The 14,180-nt window shown below is 41.1% G+C and overlaps 1 protein-coding gene across 1 annotated transcript in view; it reads left to right on the forward strand.

The window, feature by feature from the left end:
* The window catches only part of nrg2b (neuregulin 2b), a 35,208-nt gene extending 25,500 nt beyond the window's left edge, over positions 1-9,708 (forward strand). Inside the window, exons 4-11 of the mRNA XM_030792788.1 lie at positions 925-1,045; positions 3,457-3,515; positions 4,773-4,796; positions 6,753-6,855; positions 7,184-7,307; positions 7,581-7,714; positions 8,008-8,232; positions 9,072-9,708. Of these exons, the coding sequence (XP_030648648.1) occupies positions 925-1,045; positions 3,457-3,515; positions 4,773-4,796; positions 6,753-6,855; positions 7,184-7,307; positions 7,581-7,714; positions 8,008-8,232; positions 9,072-9,708 (1,427 nt within the window). The remainder of the gene's footprint in view (positions 1-924; positions 1,046-3,456; positions 3,516-4,772; positions 4,797-6,752; positions 6,856-7,183; positions 7,308-7,580; positions 7,715-8,007; positions 8,233-9,071) is intronic.
* Positions 9,709-14,180: the final 4,472 nt, after the last annotated feature.

Genomic DNA, 14,180 nt, shown 5'->3' on the forward strand with positions numbered 1-14,180 from the left:
AGTGATATTCACCTCACTCTTGCCCAGCTTCTGTCCTTAGTACCTTGTTTAATTGACTTTGTAGATAAAGTATGTTCCTCACATTTGTGTAGGTGTTTTTGACACAATATGATGAAGGTATGTTATAAAGGTCTGTGTGGAACTGGAATAATGATATCATTTCATTTGCATTGTTCCCATCTAAATCTCAGCCTGATTCTTGCTCATCTAGGCTCTATTCTGCCTGGCTAATTAGTGTTCCTTTGTAGCTAGGGGTTGTTCTTCAGTATTCTGTAATTAGCGTTCTTTCCCCTTTTTGTTCTTGTCCCACTGCAGTAGACTTTTCCTCCGGAGAAAGACTATTCTCTCTCTCTCTCTCTCTCTCTCTCTCTCTCTCTCTTTCTCTAGCTCTGTCTCTCTCTCTTTCTCTCTCTATCCATCTATCTACCCATCCAACTCACTTTGTCTCTCTATCTCTGTCTCTGTGGTTCTGTGTCTGGATAGTGATTTGAACAGCGTTCTCTAGAATTCACAGATTCCCCTCCAAGGCTATAGGCTGCAGACTCTTCATGCCTTTCTCCAACATGTTGATGTTATTACATAAACACTTTGTTTTCTAGTATGTTCTACCGGTGAATGTGTGTGTGTGTGTGTGTGTGTGTGTGTGTGTGTTTGTGTGTTTATGTGCCTATCTGTCTTTTTAACATGTTTCAGGAGGTGTACAGTTGCATGAGTTGGGTTTAAATTACCGTATTATATGGTCCTGCTTTTTCTGACACACAATAACTTATCCCTCTTCCCCTCTTTGATTTATGAGCTGCAGCTAAATTTCTCTTCATGTGTATGATTATGAATGTTTCTACCTCATTTTCACAGGGTTTCTTTTTTTTTTTTTTTTTTTTGCATAGCTGACTCATCATTTTCTCTTGTGTTTATTTCTCACAGTATCCACCACGCTGTCGCCGGGGTCCAGTCATGCCCGCAAGTGTAATGAAACAGAGAAAGCGTATTGCATCAATGGTGGGGACTGTTATTTTATACACGGCATTAACCAGCCGTCATGCGAGTAAGTCATTCACCCTCCAACTACAGGTCAGCTCTCATCAAACCCTGCCAGTTCACACTTCCGTGTTCTCACACTTACTCACCATCCACTAATCGTTTATTCCTTCAGTCACGTTCATACGGAACATGATGTGACTGAATACTCCTCTTTGGAGTTAGGTTTGGTACTGCCGCTATTCTTAATGTTACTGGATGGAATTTCAAACAGTTATGTTCCCTCTCCTGAGGTCAACAGTAGATGCCAGAAACGCTGAAATGACCTTTCAGTCATTTGTAGAAGCAAGCTACAGGCACTGTCCTTAGTTAAGTGGGAACATTGTTGGCTGATGATATTACACATTCGTTTCTTTCAAGTGTACTGTACAGCTTATACTAGAGCACATATTGTTTTATGCTGACCTCTGTTCATAGGTGCTACGTCACACATTGCATCCACTGTATCCATTTCTCTCACACTAAATGGAGTTCTCATCCAGGTGTCTGCTTTTCTCTGCTGTTCTCTCTGGTGACCTGTTTTTCCACATTCCACACCACTGAACTACTGTCCTACATTAATTTAATATCATATCATGTTTTGCCAAGAAATAAGGAGTTTCCAACAGGCTTTAAACCACCTGAGAACAAAAAAAAAAGTGTTACCTGTTATGAGGTCTTCCTTACAAATTATACAGAGTATAGTAGAGGCATGTGTGCAAATTACAGCATAATGATTATAAGCCAAGAGACCTTGAGAGAGCAGTTGTTCTCTGGCGTAGGACAAGCGCATGGACACACACACACACACACACACACTTGCACAAACCAGACCTCAGCTACATAGGTGGTATAATAGGTTTAGTGCAGATGGAGAGAAGACCTTAAACTCAATCTGCTTCTAACTCACTCACAGCACTACCAAGGATCCTGAGAAAGCCATATCAAATTTAAACCCAGTGGAGAGTAGAGAGGGACGAGAGAGAGAGAGAGAGAGAGAGAGACAGAGAGAGAGAGTGGGAGATCCAGGACTGCCCCAGCCTATCAGTGACATTACTCACCCCTGATCAGGGCCCGATGTGACTGCTCTCTGCTCTGTTGATATATACCTGTGTTATTTATAGACCCTCTCTGCTGTGTAGTGTTTGAGCAGCTCTGTGGCTAAAGGTGACTAACGATACTTCAGTCATTCTTATCTGTTATCTGAAAGTCAGGCAGGCCTGATTCATGCCATGCTTCCTCTAGTCCACTCAATGCTGCAGAAACATCAATGAACTCCTTTTGATAGCAGAGGAGTCATTTGCGTTGATGTCCAGAGAGGCAAACATGTCAAATTCTGCTTAAATGTTTGTTTATGTTTGTATGGCCCTATATATGATGTACTTTATTTCTGTTTGCCTTTCGTTAGAATGTGTTACGCAGTACAGTTTAAAGGCCATAAATACTGCATTCCATACAGTTTACAAGAGATTCATGAATCTCAGGTTTGTCTCTGTAGCCATTTAAACAGTCTGTCCTCAGACAGAAACCCTCAGAACGATCCCCTTGTACTATCAAAGCAGGTCCCTTTATTTATGGTGGACCAGTTCAAGTCAATCTGAGAGCCTCACTTCGAAGTGTGTGTGTGTGTGTGTGTGTGTGTGTGTTAGCAACCCCTCAGCCAAATCGAAGGTGGCTTGTCCCACTGACCTATGCAGTAAATTCTGGACCTAAACAGCATGGAAGAATTCTCTGCTTTCCTCCCAAGGACCCACTGCACATAACTCACCTTCTTATGTACTGAATGGAAGCATATCCAGTGATGATTGTCTGGCTTTCTGAGAATTTATTTTTTTCAGAGCTTTCTTAGTGTGTTTAATCTTAATGTTGATCAATAAAAAGAGAGGTTGAACATCTCAGGCACACGATTTAATACAGGTGGACGTGTTAAGACTCATTAAAAGTCATGTCAGGGGGCATAAAAACATAAGTGCTCACCGCACTATCATTCTATCGTTTTGTAAACGTCTGGTTCTATACTTTAGATCACATGCAGAAAGAGCCTATGGGGATACACACGCTCAATTCTTATGATAGCATGTTCAAAGAAAGGAGTTACAAAGCAGCAGCAGAATCTCTGCTCAACCCTCTGGCTCCCTCCTCAGGTCTTCAAAAAAAAAAAAAAAGAAAGAAAAAACAACCTAATACATGGCTTCTTCCTATGACATCACACTGATGACATCACCGAGTGGAAGTTCTCTGCCATGGTCACACGGGTGGTGCTCTGTTCTCTAATTCCGTGTTTCTTTGCTCTCCTCTCTCTCTCTCTCTCTCTCTCTCTCTCCTCTTCTCCCTCTTTCCCTTATGTGTTTCCTCTCCTATCTTTCCCTCCCCACTCCCTCCTCCTCCTTCCCCTCGTTCCCTCCCTCTCCTCTCGTGGCTTTGTTTTCCTTCCATCAGGTGTCCAAATGAGTATACTGGTGATCGCTGTCAAAACTCCGTTCTGAGCAAATTCTACAGTATGTCCATTTCTTCTTCCGTCTGTGCGTCCGCTCACGTGGGAACAGCATGCTTGGGGTGGAGATGTGTGCACGTGTCTTTGTGGCCGCCTTGCGTTGTCTCCATTTTGATTTTCTTTTGTTTTTCTTTTGCCTCAACTGTCAGTAAACCTATCAGACAGGAATGCAAACCAAGTGCTTTTGCTATAAATGACTTTATAATCTGGTGCTGAGGGAAGTTCTGTAGTATGTAAGAATAAGGAAGAGCATGCTTTCCCAAATCAGAGGTGATTTTTTTTTTTTTTTTGTATTGAAGACGTTTCTTGTTACGGCTAAAACTATAACTGATTTTCACTCCTTGAGACAAGAAATATAGTTTGTTGTTGTTTACGTTTTTTTTTTTATCAGTTCAGTATAATGTTAGAGAGCATTGATTCATTATTTAAATTTAAATGAAGACTACTGAAGAAGTTGATTGTTGATAAACGTATAATGACTAATAATGACTAATATTTTGGTGATTGTTCGTGTGGACCCACTAACAACAATATGCGCATGGGGCATGACCTTTAACCTCGAAACTGCAGCTCCTTTGAATAAAAAGGTGCCTTGGAATGCAAGAAAACCAGTGACAGTTCAGTTGTTGAGAGAACCGTGCATGCCTTTTTGACAATAAATGTATCCAGTTCCAGTCAGTTTTCTTCCACTATGTAGCTGTCAATCAAGTTTTAGCACCATTTATTCCTAATTTAAATTCTTTTACTATGAATAACCCAAACCCAGTTCGACCACAAATCAAAAAGTACCTTCATAACCATGTCCGGCTTCATCTATTGTTAGCCGTGTTGTTTTTTTGTGTTTTAAAGTAACATAGTGTTGTTTTTTTTTAATCTTTTGTTTTGTTTGTTTGTTTGTTTTTGTCCTTTCTGAAACATTAATCCCAGAATTGAGGTCTAGTAAATATGGCAGTAAGTCATGTGGCTGTCTTTGTGTCTGCATGTTGTGGAATGCTTGCTTACTAAAGATCATGCGTGGGGTTTTGAATTTTCTTTTCTTTTTGTTTTTTGGGAGGTTTTTTTGAGGGGGGGGGGGGTTTGAGGTTGACTAAAGTATGTCTGCATTGGCTGTCTGTTACTGGAACTGACACCTTTCACCCCAATGACAAAATATGTTAATCCCATTCCAGTATACGCAAATATTTTTACCAAGTGGACTATCTTCATCTGAAACTCGCTTATCTTTTTTTTTTTTTTCAATGTCAACTTTGTGTATTGGCAGAGCTTCTTGGAAATGAAATTAAGGGTATGGAACAATTATTTTCTTTTCTTTTAGAGTTTTAAGATTTTCCTCTTTTTTTTCATCTTAAGACTGTCACTGTCACCTTTCAGTGCCATATCTGACAACCAAATCGATATTTTGCAGCATGTTAAATTTAGCATTCTAATCTAGTAAACGTAAAAAAAGGCAAATGTAGTGCTCTGATATATCAGATATGTCGCACTCATTTTTGATTTAGTCAAATATGTGGAAGGAACAAATATGTTAATCAAAGACAGACAAAAAAGATGCAGTTATATTATATTGTATGTACACCATGCATTTTGCCCTCAGCAGTGCATGACTGATAGATAGCAACCAAATAACTTCATCGTAGACGAGTGCTTTACAGCCAGAATGCAAGTTATTGTTGTGGCACAAGTGTAAGGACAGCTGATAGATTAGATCAATGATATATATCAATGAAAAATGAATTAAGCCACTGAATAAATAAAATAATATAAATTGGTTAACAGGGAAGGTAAGATAATCAAGATGAATGAGAAATGATTGTTACGAGTCCCTTTCACACAAAGTCTCCATCTATAGAATGCATTTGTGATAATGTTGGACATCCTTCTCTAAGTTTTCTTTACTGCCAACATACGCTGTTATCTGTTTCCTGTAACACGCATGCAGTGCAGTGCAATGCAATGTCAGGCAAAAGCTCAGTGAATTTCTTTTCTTTTCTTTTCTTTCTTTTTTTTTTGTTGACTGCTTCATCTCTCCCCCTCTCTTTCCTCATTCCTTCATTTTATTCACTCACCTCCCTCCACTGTCTGGCCTTTGATTCTTACCCTCTTTCCTTTTGTCCTCTCTCGTTTCCTGTTGTCGGTGTTCTGTATGTTTTCCTCTGTCATTGTGCACATTCTGCACCCAGAAGACATTTTAATAACATTCCAGAAGTGACCAGACTGTATTTAAGGCACTATGAGGGGGGGCCTTCATATAACCATATATGTATTCAGTCTACCACTCAGGCCTATTATATATGGACTTTACAACATGCTAATTAGTGCGCATGTGCATCTTATTGTGCCTGCCAGTAAATAAAGTCATTCTTAGAACACTGTGTAACATAAAGCACTGCTGTTCCATATGACTTGGTTATATGAATAGCCCTCATGTAATCTCCCTCAGTTAAATGCTTTCAGTCTTTTAACCATACTGTACAGGCATGATTCTAAACGTTAAGGAGGCTTAACCTGTTTTTGTCCAATCAGCTTAATGGTAACAGCAGGTTAGTGCATGTTACAGATGAAAGAGGGACTCGTGTTCTATGAACATGTCCCATAAAAAGCTAAACGTTATTGTTTTTCAGTGTTTGACAGTACGTTATTAGAGAATAGGCCAAAAAGTCTTTTAAACTCCGTGCATAACTGGCACTATCTGAAACTAAGTAACTACAGAAATTTGTCAGCTTGCACATTTGTTATAAGAAAAGACATGTTCATAGAATAATATCTGCAATTACTCTTTGCTTATTGCGTGTTAACTGCAGTTATTTGACTAATATTGCTCCATAGAACATCATCAAAATTCAGACATTTGGATTCATATTTCTCTCTGATTTCTTTGAGTTGACTGAGACTATAAGCCTTAGGAGCTGTTAGGTTCATTGTTTCGCCTACACAGTGGCAGAATCTGTTTCAGTCTAATTAGAGTGGAGTATCTTTGTTGTGACTGGATGTGGCTCAAGTGCTGTGCACCATTGCAAATACGCTCCTGCCACTGATGTAGTGTATATGTGTGTGTGTGTGTATGTGTGTGTGTGTGTGTGTGTGTGTGTGTGTGTGTGTATGTGTGTGTGTATGTGTGTGTGTGTGTGTGTGTTTGGTGGGGGGGGGTGATGTGTCTGCGTGTGTGTGTCTGTGTGTGTCCATATGTGCGTGTGTGTGTGTGTGTGTGTGTGTGTGTGTGTGTTTGTTTGCACATTCACAGGAGCAGAGGAGTGGTACCAGAAGAGAGTACTAACCATCACAGGAATCTGTGTGGCGTTGCTGGTGGTTGGCATAGTGTGTGTGGTGGCCTACTGCAAAACCAAGTAAGCTCAGCTTATTAAACAATACCACATACAGTAAAACTAGCAAAGTTACTTTCCTGAGTACTTCAGGAAAAGTATGGGCTTGCACTTCCTCATCACTCAGACGTCTGATCTCTTTTTTGTTAATCTCAGCGTTTACATTGATCACCATGGATATATTTAGACCATAAGATCGGAGGGAGTGAGAATTTATGCCGTGTGCATGCATATCTCTGAGCGTGATTAAAAATGATCAATAAAAATGACTGAGTTTTTGTTTGTCAGAGCTTGCTGTTTGATATTTCGGACTTTAATCGGTAGCTGTTACATTTATATAATATCTCAACAGGAAACAGAGGAAGAAAATGCACAACCATTTGCACCAAAACATGTGTGCAGAACACCCCAATCGTATGCTGGCTAATGGGCCCCACCATCCTGGACCGGGACCTGAAGAGATCCCTATGGTGGATGTGAGTGTGCTTTCATTCTTCTCGGTATCTTCACCATCTCGCCTCTGCTTTTTATGATCCATGTGAAGCGGTATATGTGGCCTCTGTACTCTGTCAGTCAAATTTGTTATTACGTAGTTGTAATGACTGAATAAATAGGTTAGCGTTTATTTCTGTTCCTGTAGTCCGTTGAAATGGGAGCCTGCGCTGCCCAAATGGATCATTTCTTGCGTGCAGTCTTTTCAGACAACAAGCCATAAACAGTGAGTAAGATAACATAGCACTGTGTTGCAGTATATCTCCAAGAACGCCCCGGCGACCGAGCGTGTGATTCGACACGGAACGGAGACGTCCGGAAACTTCTCGGGCAGCAGAATGTCCTCAAGGTCCCACCACTCCTCCACAGCGTCTCATGCCTCTAGTCACAGGTACAGCATCTGCTCATCCATCCGTCCGTCCATCCATCCATCTAACCATCCATTCATTTACTCATTCATCCGTCATCCGTCGGTCCACCAATCCATCTTCTATCCATCTATCCATCCATTCATCCATCAACTCATTTATGCATTCATCAATCACCCATTTGTCCATCTGTCCATCTTCGATCCATCATTCCATCCATCCGTCCACGAATGTCTCCCCTCCAATATCCACACTGATGCTTGCTTTATCTTATCATCTAAAGCCCTCACGACTCTTGCTTCTCCTTTCATCTCAGACATGAGGAGCGCACGTGGAGCATGGAGCGGACGGACAGCATGAATTCCGACTGCCACTCAGGGGCGTTATCTTCGTCTGTGGGGACCAGTAAATGCAACAGTCCTGCGTGCATGGAAGCGCGAGCGCGGCGTGCAGCAAACTGTGGCTTTACTGATCCAACCAGGCCGCCCCTGCAGTGTGGAGATTCATACGACTCACTGCGGGACTCCCCACACAGTGACAGGTGGGACAGGGTTGACAGTGCTATGGCCCTGAGCAAGGTGTGAGTGCACACGTTAAAAACGTCTCTTTGACCCTCAGATGTGTGTTCAGCACCAACATGACTGGAGTTTTTGAAAGGTTTAATAGCAAAGATTCGGTTTTATTGTAATATGTGTCATTTTGAATGTTTTCATTCTATTTCACATGCTACAAATCAGTGTCAGCTGGTAGTATTGCATATGTGACAAAAAATGATCAATGTTAATTAAGTGAAGTTGTAGTAAGAATCAGGTAGTATAAACAGAAGGGATAATACCAGAGATTGTGGTCTTGTTAGTAGCTATTATAGTTGAAAAATCCTGTTGTCTGGATTGGCTCCTTTAATCAAATTAGAAAGTTCAGAATTCTACTCAGATAAAGCAGACATTGAGGTGGTTAGAGTAACAAACCTTGTGCACAATTGAGGTAATTTTTTAGGCCTTGTTCCAGTTGCTTTACCACTCTCCATGGCAGGTCAGATTCTTTATTGAACAGTTTAATAAAACATTTTACTATCTGAACCACAGACCAGACTTAACCAATGTCAAATTTGCTACTGAATCTTTCAAAGCCCGTGTTTTTAAAATGTGCACTCCTGAATCTGCCTGGGCCATAGACCTTGAGGTGGGAACATGGGTGAGACATGCTTAAGCCCTCAGTATGTTGCATGTTGTTTGGCTCTTCCATACACAGGATTTTGTACAATCTGTGGTGTGGATTTATTAGGGATGATGGTTTTGAAGGTGGGGTGGGATTGAACCTCCCTTTCTTTGTTATCCTTTTCTCTCTCTCCTGTCTGTGTGATCTTCCTTCCTTCCTTAGGTATGTGTCAGCGTTGACCACACCGGCCCGCCTGTCCCCGGTGGACTTCCATTACTCACTGCCCCCGCAGGTGCCTACCTTTCAGATCACCACGCCCAACGCCAGCCACGCCCTCTCCCTGCCCCCTGCAGCTGCTGCCATGGCAACCTACATGGCCGACGACAACCAGCCGCTCCTAAGGCATTACCGTCGCCCCCTACGACCGTACTACAGCGCGGAGAGCACGGGCTCGCTGCCGTCCAGTCCGTACCGGCTGGCGGAGGACGAGGACTACGAGACCACGCAGGAGTACCTGTCGTCCCGCGAAAGGCCCAAAAGGAGCAGTCGCCGTTGGCGCAGGAGGTCACGACTCAACGGACACATTTCCCATCGTGCATCTGGACAAAGAGACTACAGTTCCCAGAGCTGCCTGTCGGACAGCGAATGGGACGAGGATGAGGAGGACATGGGGGACCTGGGGCATGGTGAGAGCACACCCTTCCTCAGTATGCAGAATATGAATGCCACCGAACTATCAACCATATACCGGCCCACAGACGGACGGACTTTTGGTGCCATGGGTCGAAGCGGTTCACGTGGCAACATACAGAGCAAATTGTCACTGTCTCGGTCCAAACCAGACAATGCACCCCTTTAAAAAAAAAAAAAAAAAAAACAAGAGAGAAAAAGAAAAAAAACTGAGAACAAAACAAGTTATCTAAAAAGAAAAAAAAAACAGTATACTATAGACCTGCACCTATAAGAAATATTTTTATTTTATATAACAGACAGATATTCTAAACAAATGAAATATTTATTTTCATTTCACCAAAAATTGTCTACTAGCTAGCAGCAAAGACTTTTTTTATAGGGGAAAACTATTTATATGTAATTTCTTTTTTTGATTTACAGCATTATGAAAAAGAATTATGTGCCAATTTTTTCAGGAGTTAGAAATAGACTAATATTGTGGTGCCTTTTGCTGTATGCCGATGAGGGAGGTTCAGTTCAGTTTTGTAGCCTTTCTTATCACAGACTCCTGATTTTTATAGACATGTTTGTCTCCTCTTCTTTGTTTTGTTTATTCAGGATCTCCCCCATTTTAACTGTGATATTCTCCAGACATCATGCAATATGGATGAGTTCTATGTAAGGTGTATGATTACATCAGTATGATTTCACACACAAAAAAACACACACCACACAGACACACACACACACACACACACACACACGCGCACACATGCAAGCACGCACACACACACACACAGGCACACATGCACACGTGCACATTCAATTTTATTTAGACATATGCAGATGCAATGGAAAATCTGTTTCCTGTTTGAGATAGGAAATGGTTTACTATTTTAGTCATACGATACCAAACTTATGTCTGTGTTTTGTTTGCTGCCACTTGTTGCATAAAGTTTCCAGAGAAATAGAGGTGTGTAGAAGTTCATAGGACATAGTACTTTCTCATGGTACCTGTCCAGGTGTTCAGGGTTCTCCAAATGGTAGTGTGCATGTTCAAATATCTCATGTCTATCAGAGTGTACGAAAGAAGGGGGATTATTTTGTGTGTGACCATGTCTAGATATTTTTGTAGAAATTTGTGTGTGTGTGTGTTTGTGTGAAATGTGCTGAGAACATTTTGTCTGTATTACCCTTTTCAGACAGTCCAGACGATACAGAGGTGTCGTGCCCTTTCAGACATAGAAACGGTCACTTTTACAGGTGTTATAACCTTTTCCACAATAACGTAAAATACTATTGCTCCATACCATCCACTTTGTTTACAGAAGGTTGCAAGTTAATTTAATTTCACCAAGCTGATGAACCACAGCTTATCTTTACTGTAATTTAGTCTGAAATGTTTTAAGTATTGGTCACTGGGGGGAAAGAAAGCATTTCCAGTCCAATGTACAATGGGCCCTTGAGAACAGTGTCTTCAATCGGACCTGTGACCTCGTCCTCTGGAGTGTCTTAAAGTTGCTTTTGATCCAAATTGAACCATGGTTGTTTTAGCTCTTTTTGTCCTGATTTGTTTTATTTATAAAGACCCACCGAGGTGGTGTGGAGGTGACACTCTAAACAGGCTGGAGGCTAAGGACCCCTTCAGAGGGGACAGTACTGTTACTGAAACCTAATAGGGCCATCCAAAGTCTCTCTGTCTGAAAGGGGTATATGTGTGATGAGACATTGGACTTGTGTGTGTGTGTGTGTGTGTGTTGTTGTGTGTGTGTATGTGTGTGTGTGTTTGTGTGTATGTGTATGTGTTGTTGTGGGTGTGTATTTGGCCTGAAGGTTTGCACGTGTGTGAGTGACTTTTATATATTTGCGTGGGTCACTGATTTTGTGTGTTTATCCTCCTTGATGAATGTTGGCTTTATCGTAAGAGAGTTTGTGTTGACAGACGGAAAAAAAAAAAACATATATGGTTAAAAACAGAGAGACGTGCCGGTGATTTTTGCCGCCCCCTAGTGGTGAGACGAGCTCCATTGCACTGTAAGCTTCCTTCCATCTGTAGTCATTGGCTATGGAGCTGCCTGTGGGGGAACCAATCCAGCCTGATTCTAGCCTTCATGGACCTACATCACCTAGCCTACAAGCCCCCATGTTCCTATGCCAGCAGCTTAAAGCCGCACTGTGTCTCAGGATTTCTCATCAAGATTAACATTACCCATAAGCACTTCACTCTCAGACCTGATCTATTGTCTGTGTAACTATTTCATGTGTAACATAGGGAAACTCCAGAGAATGATTTGACCAACTGTGGTGTTTGTGAAACTTGTAAAAGGTCTGTGTACTTTCCTCTGACCCAACCCTGTAAATCACAGTCTTTTTTTGGGTTATTTGCTGAGGTCTTTGCTCTCTTTTTTACCTCTTTCTCTCCCTCTGTCTCTCACTGACAAAAGTCTGAATGCAATCCAGAATTTTACCATTTGCAGTACAGGTTTGGCAAGTGGTCAGCAGTGTATGCCTTCAGGTGGTTATTGCAAAAATATCCCTGAATATTCACTCAACCATTTAACACAAAGACATGTTCACAAACATACCCAAATTCCTCATGGCACATTCACACACACATACACACGTGCACACACACATAAAGATACAAACACGTGGACACACATGCACACACAGACATTTGCAAACTCACATGCACACACACAGACACACACACACATATACACACATAAACACACACACATACACACACACACACGTGTCTGTGTCATTACATTCAAACACACAAGAACATGACCTACAAATGCTCTTAGCTCACAGGTTTCTTTCTCTTCCTCTTTTTTTTCTATTTCATTCGTTCTTCCTCTATCGGCCTTTTAGGGCCCTTCCCTCTGCATGTTCTAGTGGTCCAGGTAGATGGATGCATGGAAAACGCAGCAACTGACTTGTCTTCACACAGTGAAAGTGTATTCTTCATTTAACATTCAGCAATAAATCCCCTTTTTCATGTTCATTCTTGACTTGGAATATGCTAGAAATTTTTGCAAGTTTTCTCAAAAAAATAACTAAATAAATAATACTTGTAAAAAAAATTAAACCACTTGTTCATATGAAAAATAAATCTCTATTCCTACATTTTAAAAACAATAATGTTGTATGGATGTATATGTTTGAAATTTTTCCCCTCTTTGGAAGTCATCTTATGAAATTGTTATGTTCTTGAGGGAAACAAAAAATTCTGGATAATAGCATAGGACATTTTCTCAAATATGCCTAAATTTTTGCCAATAGATTACAGTCATGGTCAACTAATTTTTAGATTAGGCCTTCGTGGTAAATGTCCTCAGTTTTTGTGATTTTAGGAAATAGTTTGAGAGTAAACAGGTCAGGACAAAACATGCAGAAACGCATTACATGATTTACATGTGAATAATACCACCAATTACCATAATCAGCAACTTCAAAGGCTACATTCTCTGTGCTCTCGGTTTCAGCTAAGGTCCCGTTTAGACCTTGCGTTATACTCGATTTTGGTGATCCGATCACAAGTGGACAGCTCTTAAGTATGTTCGTTTATACCTGGCTTCTCTGGGAAATGTTAATGTATCGGACCAGGAGCTTCAAATTAGAGAAAAAATAGAAAAAATATATGTGAAATTTCAGAAAACGTGTAAATACAGTAAATTTACCGAGACGATCGACTTTTACACCGCCAACAAATCACTAATACTGTCACAAAATGATGAAATTATCGTACTTTATAGGACTTTTGGGATTATTTATCGTAGGGCCTACATCATACGGAGGGCAAAATTATAGTACAAATACAATCGTACATCTGACAACGCTGCTGTCGAGTGACCACTTGCGATTGTATCTCACTTCCACGCTTTATGTGCAAATAAACACGTACATCATTTCCGAAAAAAATGTGTTACATTTGTAAAACCGATGACACAGACATGCAAATGTTGCTTATTTATTTGCATTCTTCCTTTACATTTGTGGAACCCGTCCAGCATTATTTGTAAGTAGCATTGGTATTTGCAAAACACACTGTATTTTTTGACAACTGTATTTTGTATTTGCAAGCACGGTGTGTAGCCCCTATATTTGCGAATCGGGGCATTAATTAATCACATTCTTTTTGTTTGCAAATCGCGGGGCATTTGTAAATCACATTCTCTTTGTTTTTGACATTCTGGCAGCTTTCTAACTCCATATCTATGGGCTTTTCGAAGTTTTCAGACGTCGTGGACAAAGCCAGTTTACGCGATTTGAGCCTTTGGCGCGCGAAATGAGTAAGTGTTTCTGCGAATACAGAGGACGTCAGTTGATCGTTCAGTGCAGCCGAGATCACATTCGCGTTTACACTGCTGAAAAAATATGGTCATATGCGGCCCAGACCACCTCCGAATGTGGGTTGAGCGATCGGATCTCGACGCGACCTCAATGCGTCTTGAGTGCGTTTACACCTGTACTTTAGAGTTGTCCACTTGTGATCGATCACCAAAATCGGATCTAATGCAAGGTCTAAACAGAATATAAGTGTGTTAATCTTGTACGTTGGCATGCTGAAGAGTACGACGAAACTTCACTAAAATAGCCTGCATTACTGACCGCGTAAAATCTCGTGGCATGCGTGTATGGCTCATCATCCTA

This window comes from Chanos chanos, chromosome 2 (assembly GCF_902362185.1).
Source record: "Chanos chanos chromosome 2, fChaCha1.1, whole genome shotgun sequence".
In the NCBI taxonomy this organism is placed as follows: domain Eukaryota; kingdom Metazoa; phylum Chordata; class Actinopteri; order Gonorynchiformes; family Chanidae; genus Chanos; species Chanos chanos.